This window comes from Triturus cristatus, chromosome 7 (genome assembly GCF_964204655.1).
Source record: "Triturus cristatus chromosome 7, aTriCri1.1, whole genome shotgun sequence".
Lineage (NCBI taxonomy): Eukaryota > Metazoa > Chordata > Amphibia > Caudata > Salamandridae > Triturus > Triturus cristatus.
In genome coordinates, this window is record NC_140590.1 from 1771120743 (window position 1) to 1771147379 (window position 26637).

Genomic DNA, 26637 nt, shown 5'->3' on the forward strand with positions numbered 1-26637 from the left:
AGCGGCAGGAAACTGCCGTAAAGCGGCAATAATGGGCTTGACAATATGCCCTTGTGAATTCCCATAGAAGCCCAGGTTCACACCAGAACCTGGGCTTCTATGGGAATTCACAAGGGCATATTATCAAGCCCATTATCGCTGCTTTAGCGGCTGTTTCCTGCCGCTAAAGCGGCGATACTGTTATCGCCGAACCTTGATAATATGGCCCATGAAGACCCTTCCAACAGCACAGGGACGGGCTGCAGTGGGACCCTCTAAGACAATTGTTGTGTTTTACTTATTCTCGAGAGCCTCTGAGAGCTAGATGTTAGCTACTAACCGTGGTAGGTACTATTGTTTACACTTGTTGTCCCAGGGACTTTGGTAGGACGGCTCCTCTGCAGAACCCAATCCTATCTCTGTGGTGCTTGTATCCGATGTTACCTGGGGAGAACGGCTCAGGATTACGCCAGTAGAGGGTAACAGATTTGGAACTCAGACTAAATGTAGTTGTAAAGGGCAACCCGAAATGAAACCAGAATGTCTTACCATGTTTTGAAGTGGAGCTATGACTCGAAAATATCATTTAAATGTTTACAAAGTGAGTTGGAGGAAATCCCATTCTACAGAGCAGGACTATGAAAACACAGCAGTGCACACTGTAGTCCCAGGCGGAAGGTTACAGTGTCTCTTCAAGGACCGTGATCTGCCTGTCTCTTGCCCCAGCTCCTCTGCAGGGTTAGCATCAGGACCCAGTTCACAGCCTCCCTTGTGTCACACCGCAGTGCATGCACGGATATCAAGCAAACACCCCCCACACACATCTGCTGACCGTCATGTTATTCTGTTAGGAGGAGCACCTGTCAGTCTGGTGGAAGCCTCACAGGGGCCCATAGTTTACACTTAAGGAGTCACCAGACCTTCCGGACTCAATAACTCATGAACCATAAGCTGTAGGTTAATGGCTACTGTGGTCTCAGGGGCAGCACAATAAATGTAAGTCAAACCAATGCACCCCATGGGGCTACAGTGAAGGGGGAACCCCCAAAGGTTTTCTGGGACTTAGAAACTGGCTGTACAGGGAACCAGGAAGTTAAAGGTAGATTCTGTGGACTTCTTCCTGCTACACCCCGTGTGCCCACTGAGTCACGAGTACAGGGGGCTGTAGACACAGTGTGAATGGGTCACATGGAGGGGGCGGTGCAGGCTGAAGCACAGTGCAGTACAGCTTTGTCTCAGATAGAGCTTTCTCTCTCTCCTGATGCAAATATTGATCTTGTATCTCAAGCTTTGTCCAGGCCAGCCCTTACGACTTGGATAAGAGCCGTAAGTTGTCACTTGGTACATTGTACTCCTTTTGTCTAGGACTCTGGAGCAGTGTTTCCCAAACTGGGGGTCGCGCCTCACTGGTGGGTCACCAGCTGATCACTGCTGGGTACAAAAAATTGAAGCCTTTAAATTCTGTATTTAGCTTGTCACATTTGCTGCTTTTTAAAGACAGAGGTCAATTGTGAGACTTTGTCTTCTGACAAATTGCTGCTTATTTTCTTAACATGGGGATTTGTGTTTACAAACTCCTCACACTTTGGAGTTAGAGAAAGAAAATTAAAGTGAATTATGTGACAATTTTGCAGGGAAACAGGGAGTGTGAAAGGAAAGGCTGTAGGATGTCATTCTTTTAAAACCCAGCAAAATGTAAATACCTGTAAAATGTGAAGTGCGCACATTCTGAAGTAAGGGAAGCAAAAGTGAAGCTTTTTTTTTAAATTCTGAAGTGTGATGAAGACAAAGATTTTACTAGGCTCAAAACATATTGAATCATTTTACTTGGTGATGCACATATGATAAATATTAACTGAAACCCAATTTCAACTCAATATCATTTCTTTCCATACAGATTTAGCAGTAAAATCTCATGGGCAAATTTAATGGAAATTTCAAGTATGTTGTTTGTTAATTATAGTCACGTGATGCCTTTGTTACATTAAAAATTAGTCGCCTCTTGTTTATTAAAGCTAGGTAGATCACAAAAGTTTGTAATTCTAAAAATTGGGTTGTGGTTCTTAAAACGTGTGGGAAGCGCTGCTCTAGAGCCTAAAGGAAAATACTGACTTAAATCTAGAAACACTGAAAATAAGTGTTGATTTAATGGGAATATTGGCTTCAAATTTATATTTCTTGGTCAATTAATGCAGAGAGCATCTTCATTGGCAATTTCCTGTGCTTCTTACACAGAAGTGTGCAGTGGGTGACCACTGTCACGTCTGTCGGTCATGGGAAGAAAAATTACAGAATTTCAAATTAGGGTCTCGCCATTGCTTGACGGATCAAAGGAGAGAGCTTCCCCAACAGCCAAGGCAGTCAATTGTCTTGAACCATATGTTGTTGCACAGATTTTTGGGGCAAAAGTAGATTAGTCAGAAACCATACATGTAGGCCTAAGAGGCTGGCCTAAGAAGAGCGAAGACAGAAAGGCTGCCCATGGTTACATTTGTTAATAAAAAGAAAAACAAAATCCAAAAAGCAAAAAGCAACCAAGTAACTAACTTCGAATAATAGAATTAAGTATTCTAGTTATTAGGCAGTATTGTTAACTTTTGACTGAAAACACATAGTACACAGAGGGGATCTCGGCTGATATATCAGTTGTCAGAAATGGGTTGTTGGTTGACTGGACTGAAAGCCCTGGTCAAGCAACAGCCACAATGCCTAGTAGGGTGAACCGCTAAAAGTCACTAAATTAACCTGTGCAAAACCCTAGGTAGTTTGCCACACATACAGTCAGGCTTAACTTAAGGGCAATGTAGAAAGATTTTATCCAGCACACAAACAGTAATAAAATGAAAACACAAAACACGAAAAATCACAAACAAACTTGGATAAATAGATTACATTTAAATGAATTATTTGACAAAAAAATGCTAAAAATCCATTACGTAACACCGGAGATATTGATCTTGAAAGATTTATGTGAAAATAACACCAAAAACCACAAAGCGCCAATAAGAGATATCTGGTCACGCTGGATCGACAAAGTAAAAGTTCAGGCTGATCGCGATGGAGAGCACCCCAGCTACAGGAAACAGGTTTGTCCTGCTAAGCAAAGGTTGCGACTCCATTGAAGATCTTGATGACAAGCAGGATGCAGGATGAAGCAGAAGCAATGCATTGGTATTAAAGCGGAACATCGGTGTCAATCCTCGCAGTGGCAGTGATGCACTGGTACTGATCCAAGCAGCTGGCTCCTATGAGCACAGAGGCAGCGTTGTGGACTGCTCTGCATCGCTGTCGAGGCTGCTATAATCAGAGATGCAAAAAACGCAAGCCAGGGGGAGGATTAAGCAGTGGTGGTTCCAAAAGCCATGTGTCGAGTCCAGCCATGCAGCAGGGACAATGCCCCGGTTCTGATGATGCAAACGGGGCAAGGCTCCGGTTCTGATCCATGCATCGGCACTGATTCTCTGCTTCAAGAGAGGATGCATGGTTTTGGCTGAACCAAGCCAGATATCTCAGGCTCACTTCCAAGGTCCTAGGACTGGGGTGGCACCACTTGGCAGGGTAAACTCACAGATGGCTAAGTTCAGGTGCAGAAGCAGGATAGTTAGAAGCATTTTATGTCCCTGAGACTTTAGATCAGCAAGCCAGCCAACTAGCCCTTGGAGTCACTCTAGCTCTAGGTGTCAAGTGATGCAGGACCAGTCCTTCTCACCCAGACCTGGAGAGTATGAGGGCAGCAGGCAGCTGGTCAGCACTGCAAGAAAATAGTTCTTTCAGAGAGGCAGGCCAGCAAAATAGGAGTCCTTCAGAAGCACAGCAGTTTTTCTCCCTGGCAGAGTATCCACCGGTGTACAAGTGTACTGAAGTGGCAGAGTAGGAGGCCCAGTGGTGGCTTTGAAGTGGGGGAGACTTCAAAGAAAGGTATTTGAAGTGTGCAGAGGTCTTCCCCTCCTGCCCTGGCTCCAGACTAACCGCAGAGGGTATGCAGCCTTTTGTGTGGAGGCAGGAAAAAGCCTATTCAAGTGTTATTAGGGCTGTGCCTAGCTCCTACCTCCCATCCTGCCAGTGATGGCCCGTCCAGGCACACCTAAGCTCCCTATTGTGTGACTGTCTAGGAAGAAAAAACAAAGCTCAGCTGTCAACTACACCCAGTCAAGTGACTCAGGTAGGTACCATATGGCGAGGGCAGCAAAATGCCAACTTTCTAAATGTGGAATTTTCAAAATTAAAAACCTAACTCTACCTTAAGTGAGGGTTTCTCATTACAATTCGAAAGACACCAAACATGGATTAACTACCTGTTCCCATTTGGAATTTAAAGCTATTAAAATCTAATAAGGGAACTCCAAAGTTGTCCTATTGGAGAGCTGGACATTTCAGTAGTGAAAAACAAAACCAGGACACATAAAACATAAGTATATGTCCTACGTTTTGAATACACTGCACCCAGCCCTCTTCCAGGGCCTTTTTAAAAAGGTTTCAGCCAGGCAAATGTTTATTTGCCAGGTCAAAATGACAGTTTAAAACTTCACATACATGCTGCAATGGCAGGACTTAGCCATTTTTAAAAGGCTGCTTAAGTGGGTGTGACAATAAGTGTTGCAGGCCCACTAGTAGCATTTAATTTACAGACCAGGGGCACATGTAGTACCACTTTATTAGGGACTAATCAGTAAATTAGAAATGCCTATCGGGGATAAGTCAATGTTAACATGTTTTGACAATTGAGCACATGCACCTAAGCACTGGTCAGTAGTGGTAAGGTGTGCAGAGTCCTAAGGCTAGCAAAGACTAAAGCAGTAAAAATGGAGGAGGAAGGCAAAATGTTTAAGAGAAGACCACCCTAAGTCTGACAGGTCTAACATGCCCATACACGTATATTTAGGGCATCTGTTTGTGGAGTTGAAGGCGGAGTTAAAGTTTAGTAATTGTAATACCCGGATTAGATGAGATTGTTTTTAGGGTTTTAAATGCCCGATTGTAAACTTAGAAGGTTTATTGAAATGTTTATTAGAGGTTGACATCTGTAACATATAAGTTAATAAGAAGTTTGAAAAGTGAAACATAGAATACTGAGCAACAGGCAGTTCACCTGGTAGCTGGAGCTGAACTGTTACATAATTTCGATTCAATTTTCAATCAAAAAATGCCCCCAAAATAATTTGGGTGCATCCCAATTGTTAATAGTGGGACCTATCCTAACAGGGCACACTACATTTACAGGTGCAAACTAGATGGAATTTGAATAGCAACACAAAAGGAGGTTCAAAGGTTCAGGCCTAACAGTTTGGGGGAGTCATTACACTTTCGAGACAGAAGGGCGCCACAATAGAAGGAATGACATTAGGCTGGCAAGTAATAACTACCAAGCATAGGGCACAAGATTGAGTTGTGACAGCCTTGCACCTGTATCTGGACTCGTACTACTTTCTGTCAAGTCCTGCACAAGCAGTTTCCCTGCACACACCTTCTGAGTTGCCGGGATCTTCCTATCTTCCTATGTTCCTGTCCAGTACTCATCTTCCAAGTTGCACGGACCTCTATCCCTTCAGTTCTGCGCAACCTCATTCCTGAACTCATCTTCCCAGTCATCCAGAAACCTTCCAGTGCTCTTGTCTTCCAAGTCTTAGTCCAAGACCCTACCTTCCACAACGACGTCTCCAGTGTCTCCCCACTTTTCAAACTTCTCAGAACCACCCGCCTGCCACCTTCCAACACCAGAAAAGTGCTAATCCAGGCTAAGTACTTGCCCCCAGGTTAGTGCACACCAATCCTTAGTAATATTTTTAGGCCCATGCTTATTCTGATCCTGGCCCCTCTCTCCAACTCTTGGCTCCTGAAATGTGTTGCTCATGGACTACAGGCTATCTCCAGAAACAAATTTTATACCTCCAGCTTATGTATTGAGTGTAACCATGTTTTCTAGGAGAAATTGGGAGTGCACCCGGTTCCAGCCTTGTAAAGAGAGTCTCTATATTTTCTAGCATATTTTGTGAGTGCCCTTGACTTTAATCTGTGTATCACACTTAACCTTGTTTCTAGGATATCTTGGGAGTGCCTTTAATTCCACTCCATATTTCAGTGCTAACATTGACAGTGTGAGGAACTCCAACCTTGCAGTACGAAATAAAATTGTTTCATGTGTCTGTTTTTGAGTGTAAGTCAATGTACATAGTAGAATCCTGGTAGTCTCAGTAACTTCAACCTTGCACCAATAACAATTCTGTTTCCTGTGTAGTCACATTATTCAGTTTAACCAATTTATTGAATGCAACCTTGGGAGAGTCAATAAGCCCTACCTTGTGCCAAGACTAGTCTTGTTCTGTGTTTATGTAGTTATGAACATAACCTAGTCTCAAACATTCCTTGAAAGTTGTTTAACTTCCACCCTATGTGCCCAGAAAAACCTGGTTTTCTATTTCCTTGGGTCTCCAATCTAATCTATGTACTGAGTGGAGTGCATAAACTCTACCTAGTACTTCAGGTTCTTCTTCGAGAGTACCAGAAGATTCCATTGGAGTGTCTGGATGATCTGCTCTCATGATAGCATGTAAGTGTGAAATATTGAAAGCATAATATTGTAAACAGTGTAGAGTATTTTATGCACTGATGGTAAAAGTCTCTTCTTGTTGTTTCCAGTGAATTGTGTTTTCACGATAACTAGAAGTGCTGTCTCACAAATATACACCTTTAACAAAAGCAGCACTCTTTTAAGCTGAGTAGCAGCATTGCTGAGCAGAACCAGTACCACAAGTTTTCATTTTTTTTTTGTCTCTTCCCTCTCTAGAAGTTGCGGAGTACTAGGAGTGTCCTCCCTGAGCCCGGCTTCTTCCTGATTCAGATTGGGGGCCCAGCACTGGCTACATTGTCGTCCCCACAGTTGGAATCAAGTGAGAGCGTGACATGGCCTATTCAGGTCCGTTGGTGGCGAATGATTGCTCTACATCTCCTTACTTCTTATTGCATCACTCAGTTTGGACACCTATTTCTTGAAAAGTCAGAGTTTGCCTACCACATCTGCAAGATAGATATTCCGCCAGAGAATGACACAGGAGCATGTGGCTGTGGCTCTGGTTCTATGCCTGTTCAAGAAAAGATCATTCTTCTTGCTTGCCTTTCTTTTTCTTGACAGCTGATGAAATCGGATGTTTAGGAAGACAACTGCAAGACCTAGCTAGTATGTATTGGAGCCTAAACTGCAGATCTGGGCCAACCTTTATAAACCCAAAGGGAACGTTTGTTAATGGCCCAAAAAAATGAATGATCCCCACACCTTAGAAGTTTCTCCAAGGGAGTGGTGATCATTTTCCTTTTTTTCTGTTACTGCAAGATTTTTCCTGGTGGTGAGAAACAAAAAAAATACATCAGACCAAGTGTTTGATGAAGAAATTACTCTGACCATATTTATGACATTTTGTGTGGGTCATGTACTCTTACAGCAGGCCACTACAGATTTTCTTTATATATTTAGAGACCATGTGAACAAGTTCAATCACTACTTGGTTAATTTCCTAAGGTCAAATGTATGCATCTTTGTAATTATTTGCCCCCCCCCCCCAAAAGACATGTTTTTTTTTTAAAATGTAGGCAAAATGCAGTGTATGTTAGAGGAAGGTCTGAAGTTATTAAATATTTCAGTAAATAAGGTTTTGCAGCCCCACTCAAGACAAATATTTATCCTAAGTAACAATTCATTTATGCACCTGTAAGAGGTTTGAGTCTTGGATTTACAAATATTTTTGCAGCAGGAAAAATGTCCCTGACTGATAGAATATACCACACTCAGAAAACGACCAATTGAAAATCTTGTGCTAAGAGGAGGCATGCTCCTTTAAACCTTTATGCCAGGACATAATGCTTACTTGTGTACTATGTCGGAAAATAAATTAAACCTCATTGTGATAAATGTAGGTGTTGATTGAGGAGGTGAATGCCTACTGAAGCAGAAACCGCAATTCATGTCAGGGTAAGGCACAAGCAAACCCCAAATTAACTTGTGCTCAACCCTCTAGAGGCTTGGCATGAAGGAGTCAGGATAAACGTAGAGTCAATGTGTAAAACACCGAAAAATTCCATAACAATTTAGAAAAATATAAAAACATTTATTAAATAAAACAAGACCAAAACAACAAAAATCCAATCAGCAGAATCAGATATATGCATGTTTAAAGATTTCCGTGAAAATAGTGTCAAAAAGCATAAAGCGCCAACTATGATATCTGGTTGTGACAGACTGGGACAGAGTCAGAAGGTCAGACCAAACACGATGAAATGTGAGCCAGCTACAGGGACCCAGTTAGTCCCACTGAACAAGAGTACTTAAAATCCTGGTTGCAGAGTGGTGTGAGAGGAATCGAGGATGAGGTGCACAGCAGAAGCAAAGCATCTGTTCTGAGGAGCTGCAAAGCTGCTGAACAAGTCCTGCGTCATCTGAGGATTCCATCAGAGAGGGATTGTGATGTAAAGTCTGGCGTCAACGATGAGTGCTGCAGTCGAGGCAATGCATTTATTCCAAGGAGCAGCGAGATCCTGCGTCATCGTTAAGCCTGCCGTCGACAAGAGATTTGCGAGGGCTTGCGTTGGGGAAGCTTCACCCAGCAGCGGTTCCAATGTGGGTTGTGAGGTCAATGGAGAGTCCTTGTGCTGAGAGAATCCTCGCAGCAGAGGCGATGCGTCAGTACTGCTCAGGGATGCAATGCAGAGTAGAGGAGTTGCATCTGTTCTGCTGGATCCAGAGGTGGGCTGGCAAAGCATATTTAGTCCCCCTTTCAAAGGTCCAGCACTGGGGTGGCACCACTTGACAGGGTTAGACTTTCAGATGGCAGAGTCCAGTTGATGTGTTCAAGGTTGTTGGAACCTGAAGCTCTAGTTAGGTGGCCTGCCATCTAGCTCTTGGAGTCACTCTAGGGTTCGTGGTTCAACACATGCAGGTCCAGTCCTTTTCTCCCAAAAAAGAGGTCAGCATACCGCAGGTCAGCACAGGAAGGCAGCAGTACCTCAGAGCAGTAGCCCAGCAGAGTGGACGTCCTTTCAACAGTACAGCAGTCGTTCTACCTTGCAGAGTATCCACAGGCCCAAACATGTACTGATGAATTGGTGTATGAGGTCCAATATTTATACCTGGGCTTTTCTTTGAAGTGGAGAAGCTTCTAGAGGTTTCCCTTTGTAGGAGAAAGGTGTCCTGCCTTCCTTGCCCTGGCTTCAAACTAACTTCAGGGTGTTAGGGACCCCTTTGTGTGGAAACAGGACACTGTATAGGCTATGTCAGATTCCACCCTCCCATCCAACCAGTGATGGGCCATCCAGGCACACCTAAGCTCTCTATTGTGTGGGGCTGTCTAGGAGGAATGCATAAAACCTAACTGTCAGCTACACACAGTGATGTGACCCTGAGACAGTCAATAAGGGCCATATGTACGACTTTAGTGGCACAGAGCAGCACAGCAAGTCACCTTACTGCATTGCTCTACATCACAGGGAATCAGCAGGAATGCACCATATGTATCCAATTCGGGCATGCCTGTCTTTTTCCCTTGCACTGGCGCAGTTATGCAGACTAGTGCCAATGCAGGCACCCTTGCACCAGGCTGCACGTATGTCTGTGTTGTATGGAGAATTGATTCTCTGGAGGAAAGGTCACTTTCCTGTACAATAACCATTCTAGGAGGCTTTTTCCTCTTTCAATGTGTACTGCAGGATGCAGCACACATGGAAATAGGAAACAACAAGGAGAACTAACCATATTTCTTCTCATAAGTCTCTGCATATCTTTTTGGTGCATTCCTAGTATTACAAGGTCTTGTATATCTGGGAATGTGACAAAAACCATTTCACTTCTAACCAGGGCTGAGTAAGGCAATACAGTGATATGGGCTGCATTGCATTAATGCATATTTTTGGAGCCACTCAAAGCCATGCAAAGTGGCTTTGCATTGCTTCGAAAACATGACTTAAGGTATACGTCACCTTTACATCACATTGTGTGGGGCAAAAGCAAGGCAAACCAGGTTATAAAAATGGCGCTAAATGGCTATGGAAGGAAAATGCCAACTTTCTAAATGTGGCTTATTCAAAATTGTAATTTAAATTCCGACTTCACCATGAGAGAGGACTAATAATCACAACACCAAACATGAAATGGCTGCCTGGAAATGATCACTTAATAAGGTAGGTCCTATGTTATTCTATAGGAGAGGTAGGCCTTGCAGTTGTGAAAAGCAAATATAAGAGTTTTTCACTAAGAGAACATGTAAACCTTAAAAATACCACTTTTGAAATACAATGTGCCCTGCTAGGCAGTCCAGGGCCCAGGGGTGAAATATGTATTAAAAGAGAAGAGTTGGGCCTGGCAAAAGGTTTATTCTGCCAGGTTGCAAGGCAGTTTAAAACTGCATACACAGACTGCAATGACAGGTTTAAATGGCTACTTAAGTGAGTGGCACAATTACTGCTGCAGGCCCACTAGAAACATATATTTTCAGACTCTGGGCACCAGCAATGGAACTTTACCTGGGACATACAAGTAATTCAAATATGCTAATTGGTTCCACCAAGTATTAAGGAGAGAGCACAAGCACTTTAGCCCTGGTGGGCAGTGGTAAAGTACACAGAACCCTCATGTCAGCAAAGCATTAGGTAAAAAGGGATGTAAGTTTGTGTTCCTGTCTCTGCTTTCATGACTCCTGAGAACAAGAGTAGGAGGGGCAAGGGGTACTAAAGGGAAAGCCGGGGCGTGCATTGACTACCCTCAGAAAACCCTTCTTGATGTCCATGGGAATTTATATCTTTCTTACTTTTATTCATTCATGTGCCATCTTATACATTTACAATCAAACGTGAATATTCTTAATATTGTACAGTTAAGTCAGTCTCAATACTTTTTAATTTCATTTCACACATTGGTCTCCAGGACACAATAAAAGAAACTGCCTCACTGCCTCACTGACTCTTAGGCTGTGAGGGTTTACAGTTCATAGTTGGGGAGGGCATGTGGGCTATCTTGCAGGTAAGCGCGAGTGCCCAGGAGCAATGACGAGCTGCACCTGCTGGTGCAGTGTCCTGTGTGGCTTATCAGAGACCCTAACAGGGCTGTAGGAACAGGGGGCCTTACAAAGCCAGACTGCAGAAGGAGGAGGAACAGCTTGTCCTGGATTTGACCTCTCAGGGTGAGCAACAATAGACCACCTACACAAAATATACAGAGTGTGCAACAGCTGTTGCACACTCTGTATATTTTGTGTAGGTGAGTTTCATTGCAGCTTTCTCTCTAGAGGTGGGTGACACACTTAAAGCTTGAATCAGGCTCCTGGCACCTGCTCAGCTCAAGGCATTTCCTGACCATCAAGTCGTGCAACAAGAACTGAAGACAAAGCATTAACTGCTGATGTAAAATAAGAGACAGAATAATATATAATATACCCCTCCAGGGGCTGGACTGCACACTTTACAACAAACAACAGTGATCAATCTCGGCTGCTATGCTTGCCAATTCTGTGATCGTGGAGAAATGTTCTATTTCACTGAGCCTCCTTTTCCTTCATCTTCACATTTGAGAGCACCATCAGATATGTGAGTTCAGCATGTGCCCTGATCAAAAACCAAAGGTGCTTGATTTACTATACTACAATGTTGATCAATTTATGATAAGAATGTGGGCAGCTTTTAGGGTACGCATAACAACTGACTTGCCTCTTTGCTTACTAGCCAGTCCAGCCAGGGTGGGGGAAGGTTGGGCAGAAGTGTTTCCAAGGTCATGTTTAAAAACTCTGGGCTTGATGTAGAGTTTGAAGGATGGGGTAACTCTGTCACAAATGCGATGAATATACCATTATGATTCCATTATATCCTAAGGGAATCGTAATAAGGTGGGCGGGATATCCGTCACATTTGTGACAGAGTAACCAGTCCCACAAACTCTAAATCAGGTCCTTTGTTGTGGGTTGAGGCAAAATGTAAAAGACATTTCATTTGAGCAAAGATTGAAGGGTGATTGCTCTGTAAGTCAGTGAATGACAGGGTGACCCAAAGCCTCCTCTCTGTGTACTTGCTCTTAACATGAGGTCTTTGCTTTGCCAGCCCTAAACATTGGTCAGGAACAGCTAAATTTGAAAGCTGTCAGCCCTTACAGTAATACATAGGGTACCAACTATCATCTAATTTGCAGACATTTAGAGCTTTTATTATTGGTTTGTGCTTATATTGATTGTATCTTCTAGTCAAGTTTCGAATAGATATAGCTGAAATATATAACATAAATAAGTAACACAATATGAATTAGCAATAGATATCATGCAGCCAAATCATTGCCCCATGGAAAATGAGAAAACAACACACCAGGGGTGGCCTACTTGTCACCTTTTTTGTGTCACAAATTAAATAGTTTTTTTCTCATAGTAAATATATAAACTTTGACCATAAAACATCCAGAGACATGTTTCTCCCAAAATAGTGTGTGTTGCATATTACTTTCCTTCTTTTCTTTATTTGCAGATATTCTTGATATCCCAACTCAGGAAAACCGCATTCGAAGACACATGAAAGGAGAAAATCAAACTTTTGCATCCGAGTTCACCCTTGTGGGTTTCTATGATTTTCCACATCTTATAGTTCCACTTTTTCTGGCCCTTTTGCTGATTTACTTCCTGGTACTTGTGGGGAACCTTCTTATCATGGTGATTGTCTGTTCCAACACACAACTGCACACACCAATGTATTTTTTCCTTACAAACTTAGCTTTTCTGGACATCATTTACACAACAATGATTTTTCCAAATATGCTGGCTCACTTCTTTCTGGAGGTAACACACATTTCTCTAAGTGGATGCTTTCTGCAGATGTTTCTTTTCAGTTACATGATGTCTACGGAATTCTTCCTTCTTACAGCCATGGCTTATGATCGATATGTGGCCATTTGCAAACCTTTACGGTACGTGACCACCATGAATAATGTAGTATGCATGAAAATGGCTGGCGTATGTTGGCTATTTAGTTTTATAAACCCAATACCACACATTTTACTAACATCTAGGCTCTCATTCTGTGGGTCTCACACAATCAACCACTTTTTCTGTGATGTGGCAGCTGTAATGAAGCTTTCATGTAGCAGCACCAGTGCTGTTGAGTTAGCAATCTACGTCGAGGGAACTCTAGTTGCACTTACACCTTTTGCTTTAACTATTATATCTTACATCAACATCATCTCAACAATCCTGAAAATCCGGTCTACAGAGGGGAGACACAAGGCCTTTTCCACCTGTGCCTTCCACCTCACTGTTCTTATATTATTCTATGGAGTTATATGTTCTACACACATGAGACCAGCATCAACAGCTTCAGTAAAATACAACAAAGTATTCTCTTTGTTATATGTTGCCCTAACTCCACTATGTAATCCCATCATATACTGTCTGAAAAACACAGAGTTTAAAAACACCCTGAGGATGCCAAAGAATACAAAATAGTATTTAAGATGACAGATTTCTTTATCTTTCAAAGATTGTTTAGCAGGAATGCATTTTATTTATAAATGAGGGTGTATCCCAGAATTTGGTAGATTCTAGCATTGATGTTTCTGGTACCATTTGCACCTTTTAATTTTTTTTCCAAAATTGATATTATGATTTTAGAAATCAGAGAGTTTCTAGGGTTTACCCTTTTAATGTAGCTCAGAGCATTCATTGGTGGACTTAATGTAGACTGTGATGCAAGAAAAGAACCTGCTGACTTTGTGGCAGGTTGAGCTGTTGTATACCCTCCCCTCGTTGGATCATCCACTAGATTCTGCTAGCCTTGGGTTTCAGATTTAGCCAGTTCTCTGAGGACAAAGGGAATACCAACTGGTATTTCACACCACTCTCACTAAATCTCTCGGCGAGACATTCCCGAATAAATTAAAGAAGAAGGTAAAGCCAATCGCATATAATTCCAACAAAATAGTGAAATGTCCGGAGATCAAGAGACTGACCCGAATTATAAATCAAACATTGAAACAACTACGTAAGCATCCATTTAATTGGCAACTGAAAAATACCTTGCGGCAAACAAGGAAAATATTAAAACAAAAGAGATGGATAGCTAAGCAAGAGAAAGATCATAAAGCTTGGGTATTACTATACTACGAGGCAAAGCAAAAAAACAGCGCCAAATTTTGGAAAAAGGTTTCAATGCTGTTGAGACCAGGACACCATGGGATAAGCTCCAATGTTACCGAAGCAGCATGGAATAATTACTTATTTAAACATTTTAACGATATGGAACCAATTGTAGATACTCAGATAATAAATGCAACAAATAGTAATTCTGCCTTTATACTAGCCCCAGAGATTAGTAAAATAAAGACAAATGAGGCAAAATATAAAATTCTCCTTTTGCCAGAACAGAACAAAGAGCAGAGGATTAAAACAAACAAATTGAGCTCAACTGAAGTGAATCCCGACATAGAATTACAACTTATCAGGGAACAAATAGCCAAAGGTAGGAGAACAGGAGCACCTGGTCCTAATGGAATACCTCCAATGCTATTTAAACAAGATCCCGATTTCTGGAGTAAAGTTTTTGAGCCAGTTTATAGATATGCTTTAACATATATGAAATTACCAGATTCATGGAGGGGGTCAATTGTAAGCCCGATATACAAACAAGGAGGGCGTGACAATCCAAACAACTATCGGCTAATTGCCCTAATAGATGTAGAGGCCAAATATAATGCAGGGATCCTTCTGGAAGAACTAACAAGATGGACAGCTGAAAACAACATCATTCCTATAACACAGACTGGTTTTCAAAAAGGCCAAGGAACTACAACGAACATCATGGCCCTGTCCATACTTATGGATGCTGCAACAGAGAAAAAACATGCATTGTATCACTGCTTTATAGACTATGCAGCAGCATTCGATCACGTGGATCGAAATATTCTCTGGAGCAAACTGACAAAATGGGGAATTCCTTCCTCTCTCTCGAACCAACTTAGACATCTATATACAGATACGTGGATTAGGATAAAACTGGGAGAAGGCTCGAGATTATCAAGAAAAATTCCAACAACTAAAGGCCTTAAGCAAGGATGCGTCCTGTCACCAGTATTATTTAACCTTTACATGGCCGACTTACCTGAAGAATTGGACAGATGTTCATCTCATGCTCCATCGCTAGGAGGAAAAACCCTGACTAACTTACTTTATGCCGATGACTTAGTTTTACTCAGTCGCACCCCTATTGGCCTACAACGCCTTTTGGACACAACTAATAGATTTTCAAAAAGAAACATTTTAAAAATAAATTATACAAAAACCAAGATCATGGCAGTTAACTACCATAAAAAGTCCACATTAAAATGGTACCTTGATGGGCAAAGAATACAACAAGGCACTACCTATAAGTACCTGGGTATCCTCCTGGATCACAACAACTCATGTAAACCACAGCTGGACACCTTGAAAAAAAAAAGGTATGACATCCTATCTGGCACTCAAACCATTGAAGAATCTGCTACCAGATCTCTCCCTGGAACCTTTTTTAAAAATATTTAGAGCCAAATTCCAGCCTACAATCTTATATGGGAGTGAACAAATGAGAGGAAGAGACGCTTCGACGTTAAATAATATAATAACAACAGCATATCGTTCGATATTCCAACTTCCTAGATATGTTTCTCCAGCCCAACTTCGACTGGAATTTGGTGTACAAAACCAAACAGTGGAGAGAACGGGAGCCTACGTAAAAAGCTGGCATAAAATCAGTCTAGCTGAAAAAGGTACTTTAAACAACCTTTTATGGACAGAGTTAACAAGGACCAGCAAATCTTCATCAAACAAATATCTTAAAGATTCAATTGAGAAATTGGGTTTAGAGAAGTTATGGAATACCTCAGTGTCCCACATTGTTTTTAAAAAACTGGCAACAAAGGCAATAAGAAGCATCTCCCTCGCACTAGACAAGGAAGCACTATCTAGACGAGCTCATGGATGGACAGTTATTAACAACTATAAAAATGGCAATCCTCAAACCTATCTAAATCTAGGAATAAAGATGCACACAAAACAAAAATTCCTGAAGTTAAGGCTGGGGATTGGTCCCATAAAAGCTTTATTGCCGCCATGGAAAAGAACAGGACTAGACAGTAAATGTAGATTATGTGGACTGGGAAAAGAGAACATTACCCACATCATCTGCATATGTGAGAAACTGAAAGATATAAGGGTATCTCTATTAAAACCTTTTTTTAAACAGCATGGTGTGAGGTCTTGCAGACAAGCAATACTTCTATGTTTTAATCCGATCGTCACTCAATTAAACTGTCGCCTTACAAAATTTCTGGATATTACTGAGAAAAGATTAAACATCCAAAACTGGCTTATGGAAAGATAGACTATTCCCCTGATGATGGACAAATCACTCTTATTTGCACGTTTTAAGAATATTAACCCTTTCTCTTTTCATATTGTATAATATCTTCGGCTTTTTAAAATATTGACTTACTCATTTTACATGTACAAAAGCTATATTAATAAGAAACTGTGCTCTCTTTGTATGATCACCGTATGCAATGATTTTAATTAATTTAAGCATAATAAAAATGTACCTTACCTTACCTTACCTTACCACTCTCTGTGGGCTAAACACATCTGGAAGATAAGTGTGTGGAAAACAAAAGCTCCAGTAGATGACAGACTGAGAATATAAGGATCCTACCCCAATGGCAATACACATACAACAGGTAGCACAACTTGTGTGGTTTCAAGATGTCTTAACCTACTGTAGAAAATATGTACTAGGATTATCATGTTTTTAAAGCAAATATTAGCACACTCAATATAAGATTGGATTAAAAATGTATCAAGTGACCCCTGATCAAGGTGTCATGCCAAAACACTTTGGGTGAGATGCTGGAATCAAGGAATTTAATAAGCAAAGAATTGCATTCCGGTGTAGCAAAGTGTCCCTTTGTGTATGGTCCCCCTACACCTTTAGCCCCTAATGATGATTATTACTCTATTAGTGTACTGGTGCCTGCTATCCTGGCTGCATTGCGTGTGCTCCCTCCTAAAACTGATTTGTCAACTTGGTTATTCTCTGATTAACAAAGACTTTACCCCCTTATAAGTCCCTAGTAAATGGTACCCTGGGCATAGGGGGTAAAGGGGTCCCCAGGACTTTAGCACAAGTTTGTGCCACCCGGGGCAACCCAAACAAACTAATGATAGCAGGCCTGTCAGTGCAGACTGCAGGAGCAGTGCAAACTGCTTTAGGGAGTGGCACAACCCAATGCATTAGCTTACAGTAGCTGACAGTAGCTTACAAATAATTTAGACACCTCTAAGGAAAGCCTCTGCAGCCCAGGAAGCAGGGCACATTATATTTAGGGTGCAGGCATGCAAGTACACACTTATATGCCTCTATAGTGTATTTTCCATTAAAGTACACTGTAAGTGATAGCCGATCCATAGGATAACATGCACTTGCACACAGGCAGATCTGAGTTGCTAGCTTCATCATGACATCACCTAGATATGTGTAGTTTGATGTCAAGCAATGTGCTTTTTGTCCCCTTACATGCATCTGGTGTTGAGGGATGTCTGGCATGTACCCAGGTGCCACCTTAGAGGATACCCACCTGTTTGCCTCAACTTCTTCTTTGTGCTTTGGTAGGTCAGCCTGTCCTTTCTCATACCAAGACAGGGTTATGACCTCCTGCCAGGTAATGTAGATGCTCCCAGTAGTCAGCGACAGAGGCTCAGGCAGGAAGGAGGTCACACCTCCCACCCCCAATATAAGATATTGACGCATTTGCGTCCTAGAAGTGGCGCAGTGAAATCTTATAGATTTCACTGCGTCACTTCTACGAGGCTTAATTGCGTCAGAACGCCCACCCTGCATACATTATACCTGGCGCAGGTATAATGTGGTGCAGGGGTTTACAAAGTGACGTATCTACCTAGATGCGTCACTTTGTAAATATGACGCAACATGGCGCATGTTTTGCCCTGCTGGTGCGTCACAAACAGTGACGCACGGGCGGTGCAAAAGTGACGCAAGAGCTCATAAATAAGCCCCTTAGGGTGGTACATACCCCCAACATGCTGACCACTCTTCTAAGGTGAGCAGCCCAGTCTGTACACTATATGTTAATTTCTTTCATCTTAGGAATCGCAGAATAAAGGGATCTGGGTAGCAAAAGGGGACCCACCCCATCGGTTGTGATGACCTCAGGTGGTGGATTAGGTGTAGGAGCTGGCTGCCCATTGGCTACTAGCCTCCACACCCCTAACTCCTAAATCCCCTAAATCCAGGATTTAAGGGACACCCTTGACACCAGGGCCTCAGATCTGAAGAACTGACTTCAAAGAAGTACCAAGAGGAGCCCGGTGTCATCGACAACCGGACATGGCCCACTGCATTGAAGCAAAAGAGGGATACACTGTCCCTAAAGCAACAGACTGGGACCTGTGTGAATGACCCTCGTCCTTGGCTCAATCTTGGCACTCCCAACCAGAGGGAGTAGTTGCCAGAAGCACCCTCAGACTAGTGGCATTAGTCCCCTGCAAACTGCAGGTAAAAATATTCACAGGATACGAAGATTGGCCCTCCGTGGAATCGCGCAAATCCAAGTGACACAGTGACTTCTGAGAGTTGTAGTCTTACCTGCCCCAAAGTTTCAGGACGCTACATCACTCCCCTAAACCCCTTAAAGTTCCCAAATCTTTTTGTCACCTTCCGCCAAAGCTTGTTGGTTACCATTCCGGTTACTGACCCCCACACATGACCATGTAACTATGGGGCACATTGTGCAACTTGGATCCAACATTGTCAACCCAGCCCCAGCTTAGTTTTTTCCAGGACAACTCTGCACTCATATGCACGGGCCAGGTAACACTGAACTAACTGTTGTGTCCTGGTTCTAGGGCCCTCACAACCATAACCCTGTAAGGGTTACACACAGCTTGACTTCTAAGTGATCTTTTGTCACTACTTGTTTTTCTCCATTGACTTCACCGTAACATTTCAATGCCTGTTCATTTTGGTGCCTAAATTAAGATAAAAATAAGCTCTAGTCTTTATAAATTGGTGTCGGATTTCTTTTGAGTTGTGTCAATTATGTATCGTCCATGTTGATGCTCTGAAATGCTTAACACATGTTCCTCTAGTAAAGCCTGACTCCTCTTTGCCACTCAAATTAAACTAAGGATTTATCAGTGTGAATCCAAGGACTATCCCAGGATATTGTGAGAGTATTACATGGTGAGGAGGACTAACTCCAACACCACATTTGACTCCCCTTTCCTACAAAAAAATCTCTCTCTCTCTCTAGCACTCTCTGTATCTGTCTGTCTGTCTGTCTGTCTCTCCGTCCGTCCATCTATCTATCTATCTATCTATCTATCTATATATTCACTGAAAAAAACACAGGTTTAAGGGACGTTATAGTTAATTGGACGTTTCAATCTTACAAAACCAGAGGAATCTTGCCGTTATAGTTAGTTGAGCTAAGTACAACTCGAGCCCCGGCAATGCACTGCTGATGACATCACATATTACATCACTCATGGAATGGTCAGTGACATCATAGATGACATCACTGATGACATCTCAAATGACATCACTGATGACATCATCCAGTGACTGTTTCGGTAAAGTTTAAATATGTTTGATATTTATATATGTCAAGGTGTATTGAAGAATGAGTGGTTGCATGACTGTCTGAATGGATAATTTAGTAGGTGCATGACTGACTGTAAAAGTGAGTGATTAAACGTGTCTTAATGACTGCATGGGTTAGTGACTAAACTGTGTGAATGTCTGTTGGTGTGTAAGTGGTTGCATGGGTTGGTGAGTAGCTACATGAGTGTCTATATGGGTTATTGATTGCTTGTCTGAGTATCTGTATGGGTGCCTGAGTATCTGTGTGGGTGGCTGGGATGGGTGCGACTTGATACATGGATGTGTGAGTGGGTGATTAACTGAATGTATGGATTCAAGAGTGCTTCTGTGAGGGGCTGTATGGGTGGGTGAATGTTGTGAATGTTGGAGTATATAAATGACTATATGTGAGAGTGAGTGATTGTGAGAGTGGCTGTGTGGATGAGTAAGTGCTTGTATCAGTGATTGTATAAGAGAGTAAGTATGTGTTAGTATCTGTGTGAATAAGTGAGGTGGTGTGTGTATAACTGTATAGGTGAGTAAATGGGAGTGTGATTGAATCTTTGCATGACTAACTAGCTGTGTAAATAACTCTATGGGTAAGTGGCGTCTGAGTGTCCGAATAGGTCTATGAGTGCATATGATAGTGGCTGTATTGATGAGTGACTGCGTGTATGAGTGACTGTATGGGTGATTGAGTGGGTGTGTATGTAGACCTAGGAATCAGTGAGTGGGTATGTAGTAACTGGTATTGGTGTGTCTATGGTTTCGAGAATGGCAGTCTGTATTTTAGAGTGCGTGTATCAAAGGTTATAATAGGCTGTGAGGAGGTGCATCAGAGGATCATGTGGATGATGTCATCAGTGATGTCATTTGAGATGTCATTAGTGATGTCATCAGTGATGTCACTGACCATGTCATTAGTGATGTAATATGTGATGTCATCAGCAGTGCATTGCGGGGGCGCCAGTTATACTTAGCTCAACTTACTATAACGGCTGAATTTCTCTGGTTTTGTAAAAGTGAAATGTCCAACTAACTATAGCGTCCCTGAAACCTGTGGTTTTTTCAGTGAATTTCAAAGGTTTTTTTAAATGCTACTTTCTAACTATAACGTCCCTGTAATATATGTTTTTTCAGTGAATTTCAAAGGTTTTTTAAATGCTAATTTCTAACTATGCCTACAGAGGTAGTACATATGCAGAAAGAGGAAGAAATGCGCAGAAAGAAGCAAGAGATATGCAGAAAGAACCAACAGAGGTGCAGAAAGAGGCCTTGTTGCAAAGTCATCCTGTGCCCCCAACTTTTTGCTGACTGGTACTGGTGGTAACTGACTCTGACTAACTAGGCCCAGAGCCAGTGCTATGCTGAAAGACACTTAGAATACAGTGAAAACATCTACATACACTAGGGTACACTATGGGTTGGGGTATCCCTGGGATTGGCATGAACTCCCTTGTACGGCCCTAGTACATCATAGGGCAGGGAGATTAAAACTACCACTAACTCGGAGGTGCAGAAAGAGGCAAGAGAATTGCTGAAAGAAGCAACAGAGCTGTAGAAAGAAGCAAGAGACGTGCAGAAGGAGGCAAGTGAGATGCAGAAAGAAGCTAGAGCAGAGCAGAAAGAACCAACAGAGGTGCAAAAAGAGCCAAGAGGGGTGCAGAAAGAGGAAGGAGAGGTGCACAAAGAGGCAAGAGAGGTACAGAATTAGGCAGGAGGGGTGCAGAAAGAAGGAAGAGAAGTGCAGAAAGAGGCAAGAGAGTTGCTGAAAGAAGCAACAGAGGTGAGGAAAGAAGCAAGAAAAGTGCAGAAAGAGAAAAGAGGGGTGTTGAAAGATTCAAGAGGGGTGCAGAAAGAGCCAGGAGAAGTGCAGAAAAAAGCAACAGAGGTACAGAAAGAGGCAAGACAGGTACAGAAACAGGCAGGAAACATGCAGAAAGAGGGAACTGGTTCAGAAAGAGGCAAGAGAGGTGCAGAAAGAGAAAAGAGGGGTAAAGAAAGAGGCAAGAGGGGTACAAGAAGAAGTAAGAGCAGTGCAGAAAGAAGCAACAGAGGTGCACAAAGAGGCAAGAGAACTTCAGATAGAAGAAAACAGAGGTGTAGAAGGAAACAAGAGAAGTGAAGAAAGAGGCAAGTAATGTGCAGAAAGAAGCACTAACAGTTCAAAAAGAACCAACAGAGGTGTAAAAAGAGGCAGGAGGAGTGCAGAAAAAGGTAGGAGGGGTACACAAAGAGGCAAGACAGGTACAGAAAGAGGCAGGAGGCGTGCAGAAAGAAGGAAGAGAAGTGCAGATAGAAGTAACAGAGGTGCTGAAAGAGGCATGGAAGGTGCAGAAAGGGCAAGGGAAGTGCAGAAAGAGGCACAAGAGGCACAGTAAGAGGCAAGAGAGGTAAAGAAAGATGCAGAAAGAGGGAACAGGGGTGCAGATAGATGCAAGAAAGGTGCAGAAAGAGAAAAGAAGGTTGCAGAAAGAGGCAAGAGATCTACAGAAAAAAGCAACAGAGGTGCAAAAAGAGGTAAGTGAAGTGCAGAAAGAGGCAATAGACCTGCAGAAAAAAACAGGTGTTGAAAGAGGCAAGGGAGGTGCAGAAAGAAGCAACCGAGGTACATAAAGAGGCAAAAGGGGTGTAGAAAGAGGCAGGAAAGATGCAGAAAGAGGGAACAGGGGTGCAGAAAGAGGCATGAGAGGTTCAGAAAGAGAAAATAGAGGTACAGAAAGAGGCAAGAGATCTGCAGAAAAAAGCAAAAGAGGTGCTGAAAGAGACAGGAGGGGTGCAGAAAGAGGGAAGAGAGGTGTAGAAAGAGGCAAGAAAGTTACACAAAGAGGAAAGAGGGGTGCATAAAGAGGCAGGAGGGATGCAGAAAGAAGCAACAGAGGTGCCGAAAGAGGCAGGAGAGGTGCAGAAAGGAGCAAGTTAAGTGCAGAAAGAGGCAACAGAGGTGCAGAAAGGCGCAAGAGAGGTGCAAAAACAAGCAAGAGAAGTACAGAAAGAGGCAAGAGAATTGCTGAAAGAAGCAACAGATGTTTAGAAAGAACCAAGAGAAGTGCTATAAGAGGCAAGTGAGGTGCAGAAAGAAGCAAGAGCAGTGCAGAAAGGACTAACAGAGGTGCCAAAAGAGGCAAGAGGGGTACAGAAAACGGTAGGAGGGGTGCACAAAGAGGCAAGAGAGGTACAGAAAGAGACAAGAGGGGTGCAGAAAGAGGCAAGAGATCTGCAGGAAAAAGCAGCAGAGGTGCTGAAAGTGGCAAGTGAGGTGCAGAAAGAAGCAACAGAAGTGCAGAAAGATGCAGAAGGGGTGCAGAAAGAGGCAGGAAAGTACAAAAAGAGGCAACAGAGGTGCTGAAAGAGGCAAGAGAGGTGCAGAAACAGGCAGGAAAGGTGCAGAAAGAGGGAAAAGAGGTACCAAACTAGGCCTTGTTGCAAAGTCATCCTGTGCCCCCAACTATTGCTGACTGTAGGAGAGTGGGAACTGCTTCAAATGGGTACCCCCACATTTTGCTGGTGTTTCACAGTTTTTTTTACCTTAGTCTGGCTATGGCCCTGCTAATCAGGATTCCAGCCTAGCTGCTTCCTCTCCAAAATGGTTTGCATGTACATTAGGTACATATCTAATTGGATTCTGGAGTGCCTTATAAGCCCCTAGTATATGGTATACTATGTACCTAGGGCATAGGTAACTCAGAGGCCTACCAGGGGCTGAAGCATGTATTATGCCACCCCTAGGAAGCACTCCAAAATGACACCACAGGTCTGCTACTGCAGCCTGGGTAAGGGTGTGCTTGCACCCCTTACAGTGGTATAGGCTACCTATATCACTACCATTGCACACACATATAAAAACTATAAGTCACTCCTATGGCAGGCCATAACAATCCTGAAGGCAGAGTGATTGGTTTTTATGTGAGAGGGTGCCCCTGCATGAGCATAGCCCCTCTGCAGCATTCAGTGTATCTCCTCCGATGCTGTTTGTGGTGTAGCCTGACCATATACTCTTAAGTGCATTATAATCTCGTGGTAAATGCTAACTTTGGGATGACTGCACAGAAACATGTCGTGTTTGGTGTCAAATGCTTTGGAATACTACCCCCCTGCCAGTTCTGGTGGCAGGGGTAGCATTCCACCCTTCTAGAGGGAGAGACATGTTCACACTGGTCTAACCCGGTAGGACTTTCTACAGCCCTGGCATCACAAAATGGATGCCTCTGCCACAGTCACGGGTCTGACCTCCTGCTGCTGACCGAAACTCCGGCAGGGGAAGCCTGGACAATAGGTTTCCTGTCCCAGGGAGGTGTAACCACCTCCCCATACAGGCAGATGTGTATTGGGGTTGGGCGGGAGCACTCTCTGGTGCTTTGAAGTCCTACCCTGGGGGCAAACTTGGTGTCCCTGTGCATAGTCCAGTTGAAACAGGTTGCAGGGGTTACCTGCCCCTGCTCTGGTGTGAAACTGGACAAAGGAAATGGGTGTAACCACCCCTCTTTCCAAACCTTCCCATAGGTGGGTCCCTACAGTATGTCCAACCCCCAAACTTAGTATAAGTATTAGAACCCAGTCCTTGAGACTTTTGATTACCCTGGACGAAACTCTGCAATATATATCCTGGACCTTCGACTTTTTATTTCGACTAGATGATGTAAGAAATCTCCCTTGGGGTCAAGGAGTGACGCCCCTGCTTGGCAGGCACCAAAGAAGCCACTGTCTAGTGTGCGATTCTGAGGCTCCTGTTGGACGCTGAAGTCTCTGCATCACCAGAGGTGGATTTCCTGACTTCCCCGAGGCTACCCTGAGTCCACAGCAAAGCTGAGGCCAGTGACTATCGTGGGTGATGAGGAACCATGACCCCTGGGCACTGCATACTATTGCTGGTACATCGACTTCCTGTTTATCCTTGAAGTTTTGCTTTGGGCTCTGAGTAGCCCCAGCCTTGAGCACTGACTGCTTCGAAGATCTTTGGCCTCCACTCCACAAGTGACCCGTGGACCGGGATCCAGTGCGACCGCTCGAGGCTCCTTCGCGATCGCTAGCCCGTTGGCAAGTGGGATCCCACGAAGGCAACTCCTCTTCTGCTTGGGCTTTCCTGGTTGCTCCAGACGTGCCCCGACGTACCCTTGCTGGGTGAGTCCATCAGACTTTGATGGTCTGCACCGACGTCCTTCTTCTCTTTCCACGAGACTTGCCGTTGCCAAGGCTTTTTGGGTCCATTCTGGTCGCCGACACAGCAGAACTCGACAGACTTCATGGGACAGCTCGAATCCGGCTCGTGGACTTCGTCAACACCTCCTGGACCTCCTGGCTGAGGAGTCAAGACATGCATCAACTCACCTGAAGCCCCCAACATCTGTGGGAATTGGTCCATCCTGCCCTCGGTCACTGGCAAGTGACCCAGACTCAGTCCCCTCTGCTTTCAGGCTCCTTCCATCCTAGATCCAGGCTTGGATCACTCCGGACACTTCTCCTCTTCACGGCAGCAGCACTTCTTCACCAGCTTCCACTGAAAACGACGACACGACCAGACACCAAAAGACACCTATGCACCCGGCTTCCCTGGGTGAGGTAACACAAGCACTCCAGTGCTCCCTTGGGTACTAACTCTAGAACTGCCTAAGTCCAAAAGGGTTTGGTCCTGACTCGATTCTAAGTGTCCCTAATCTTTAAGTTTCCAACCGCGACATTGCCCATAGAAGCTAACGGGAACCCGCGGTTGTGTTTACACACTGCATACGGCCCCCGTGGGACTCCTGTGTCATTACCTTGGGTGGTTCCTTGGGGTCCCAGTGATTCTACAGGCTCTAGGCCTTGTGTCTAGTTCAGTCATGGTTCTTATACCATTTTTTGGAATATGGTTTGGTACGCCCCTAGGGCCCAAACGTGTATTTGTGCTAATACTGTTGATAACTAACTTGTAAATTAAGTACTTCGAACTCTAGCCTCATAAAGAGACTAGAGGGGTGTGTTTTATCTTAAATACATATATTTTAAATATATACCTGGTGTGTTTGTCCTTTCATTTGATCATTCAAGAGATTATAGACTGGTAAAACAAGCTGCTTTACATTCCTTCAAGACTTACTCTGAAGGCTGCTCTCCATAGCTACCACTAGGATAGCTTTCGATAAAGGTTGTTTTTACCCAATTCACCATAAGGGGTTGTTTGGACTGAAAGAAGTTGCCCACTAGAACTAGTGGACAGCATATATCATGCCAACTTCTCACATTGTTGGGCAGCGTGTGGGATTCCAGCTTGCTATAGTTTTACCAGATAATCTCAATTGAACTGATCAACTGAAAACCGCTAAAGGTACCTTAGGTACATATAATATCAAGTTTAGTATTCAATAAGTTCTACTGAGCTTAGAGTTGTGTGTTAAGGGATAGCACACCCTTTCTACAACTCAAGAGAGTTTAGCAGGCCACACTAGTGTAGGTAGTGCAATACACTACACCACATTAGTAATTTCTAATCAGCTAGAAGCCAGTGAGCTTCTCCCCTATAGATATGAGGATCTCTCCTTTGCACAGCTTAGGGCCTTATGTTTCATTAGGAAGCTGAAGACAGGCAAAAGCCCAACCACGCAGCATCTCATAAAGATACTCAAGCTGGATGATCTCCCAGGACCTAGTGGTTCTGGTGGGGTGGGCAGAGTGGGTGGGGCAGCAGCTGAGGGTGGGCCTAGAGGTGGAAACTCCCCTGACCCTACCTGTAATGCTGACCAGACCGATGACAATGATCAGGATCTGGTGAACACAGCTCCCCTGGATGAGGATGATGACAACAATGCTCCCTCCTTTATTCCTCCAGGAAGAGTTGAAAGTAGGGCTAGAAGGGATATATCTCTCTCAAGGGGATCTGTCCAGTCTAACTCTTCCATAGGGACCTCTATTTCTTCTCATAGAGGGAGGGAAACCTCCCAGGAGAGGGGAGAGAGACTGCTGAAGTATGAGCAAGACAAGTTCACCCTCAGAAGCAGCAGATGGCCCTAGATAGGGAAGCCCTAGAGCTCTACAAAGCTAGCAAAA

General features: G+C 43.5%; 1 protein-coding gene and 1 long non-coding RNA gene across 8 annotated transcripts in view; one reads left to right on the forward strand and one right to left on the reverse strand.

Annotated features, from left to right (window-relative positions):
• Window positions 1–26637, reverse strand: part of LOC146813042 (uncharacterized) — a 102007-nt gene that overhangs the window by 39015 nt on the left and 36355 nt on the right. The window lies entirely within an intron of this gene.
• Window positions 12510–13436, forward strand: LOC146813043 (olfactory receptor 5V1-like). The gene has a single exon (XM_085614680.1). The coding sequence runs from the start codon at window positions 12510–12512 to the stop codon at window positions 13434–13436; it is 927 nt and encodes a 308-aa protein (XP_085470806.1).

Excerpts from the sequence above, each read along its gene's own strand:
- LOC146813043 (XM_085614680.1), top strand. The coding sequence starts at position 12,510 with ATGAAAGGAGAAAATCAAACTTTTGCATCCGAGTTCACCCTTGTGGGT.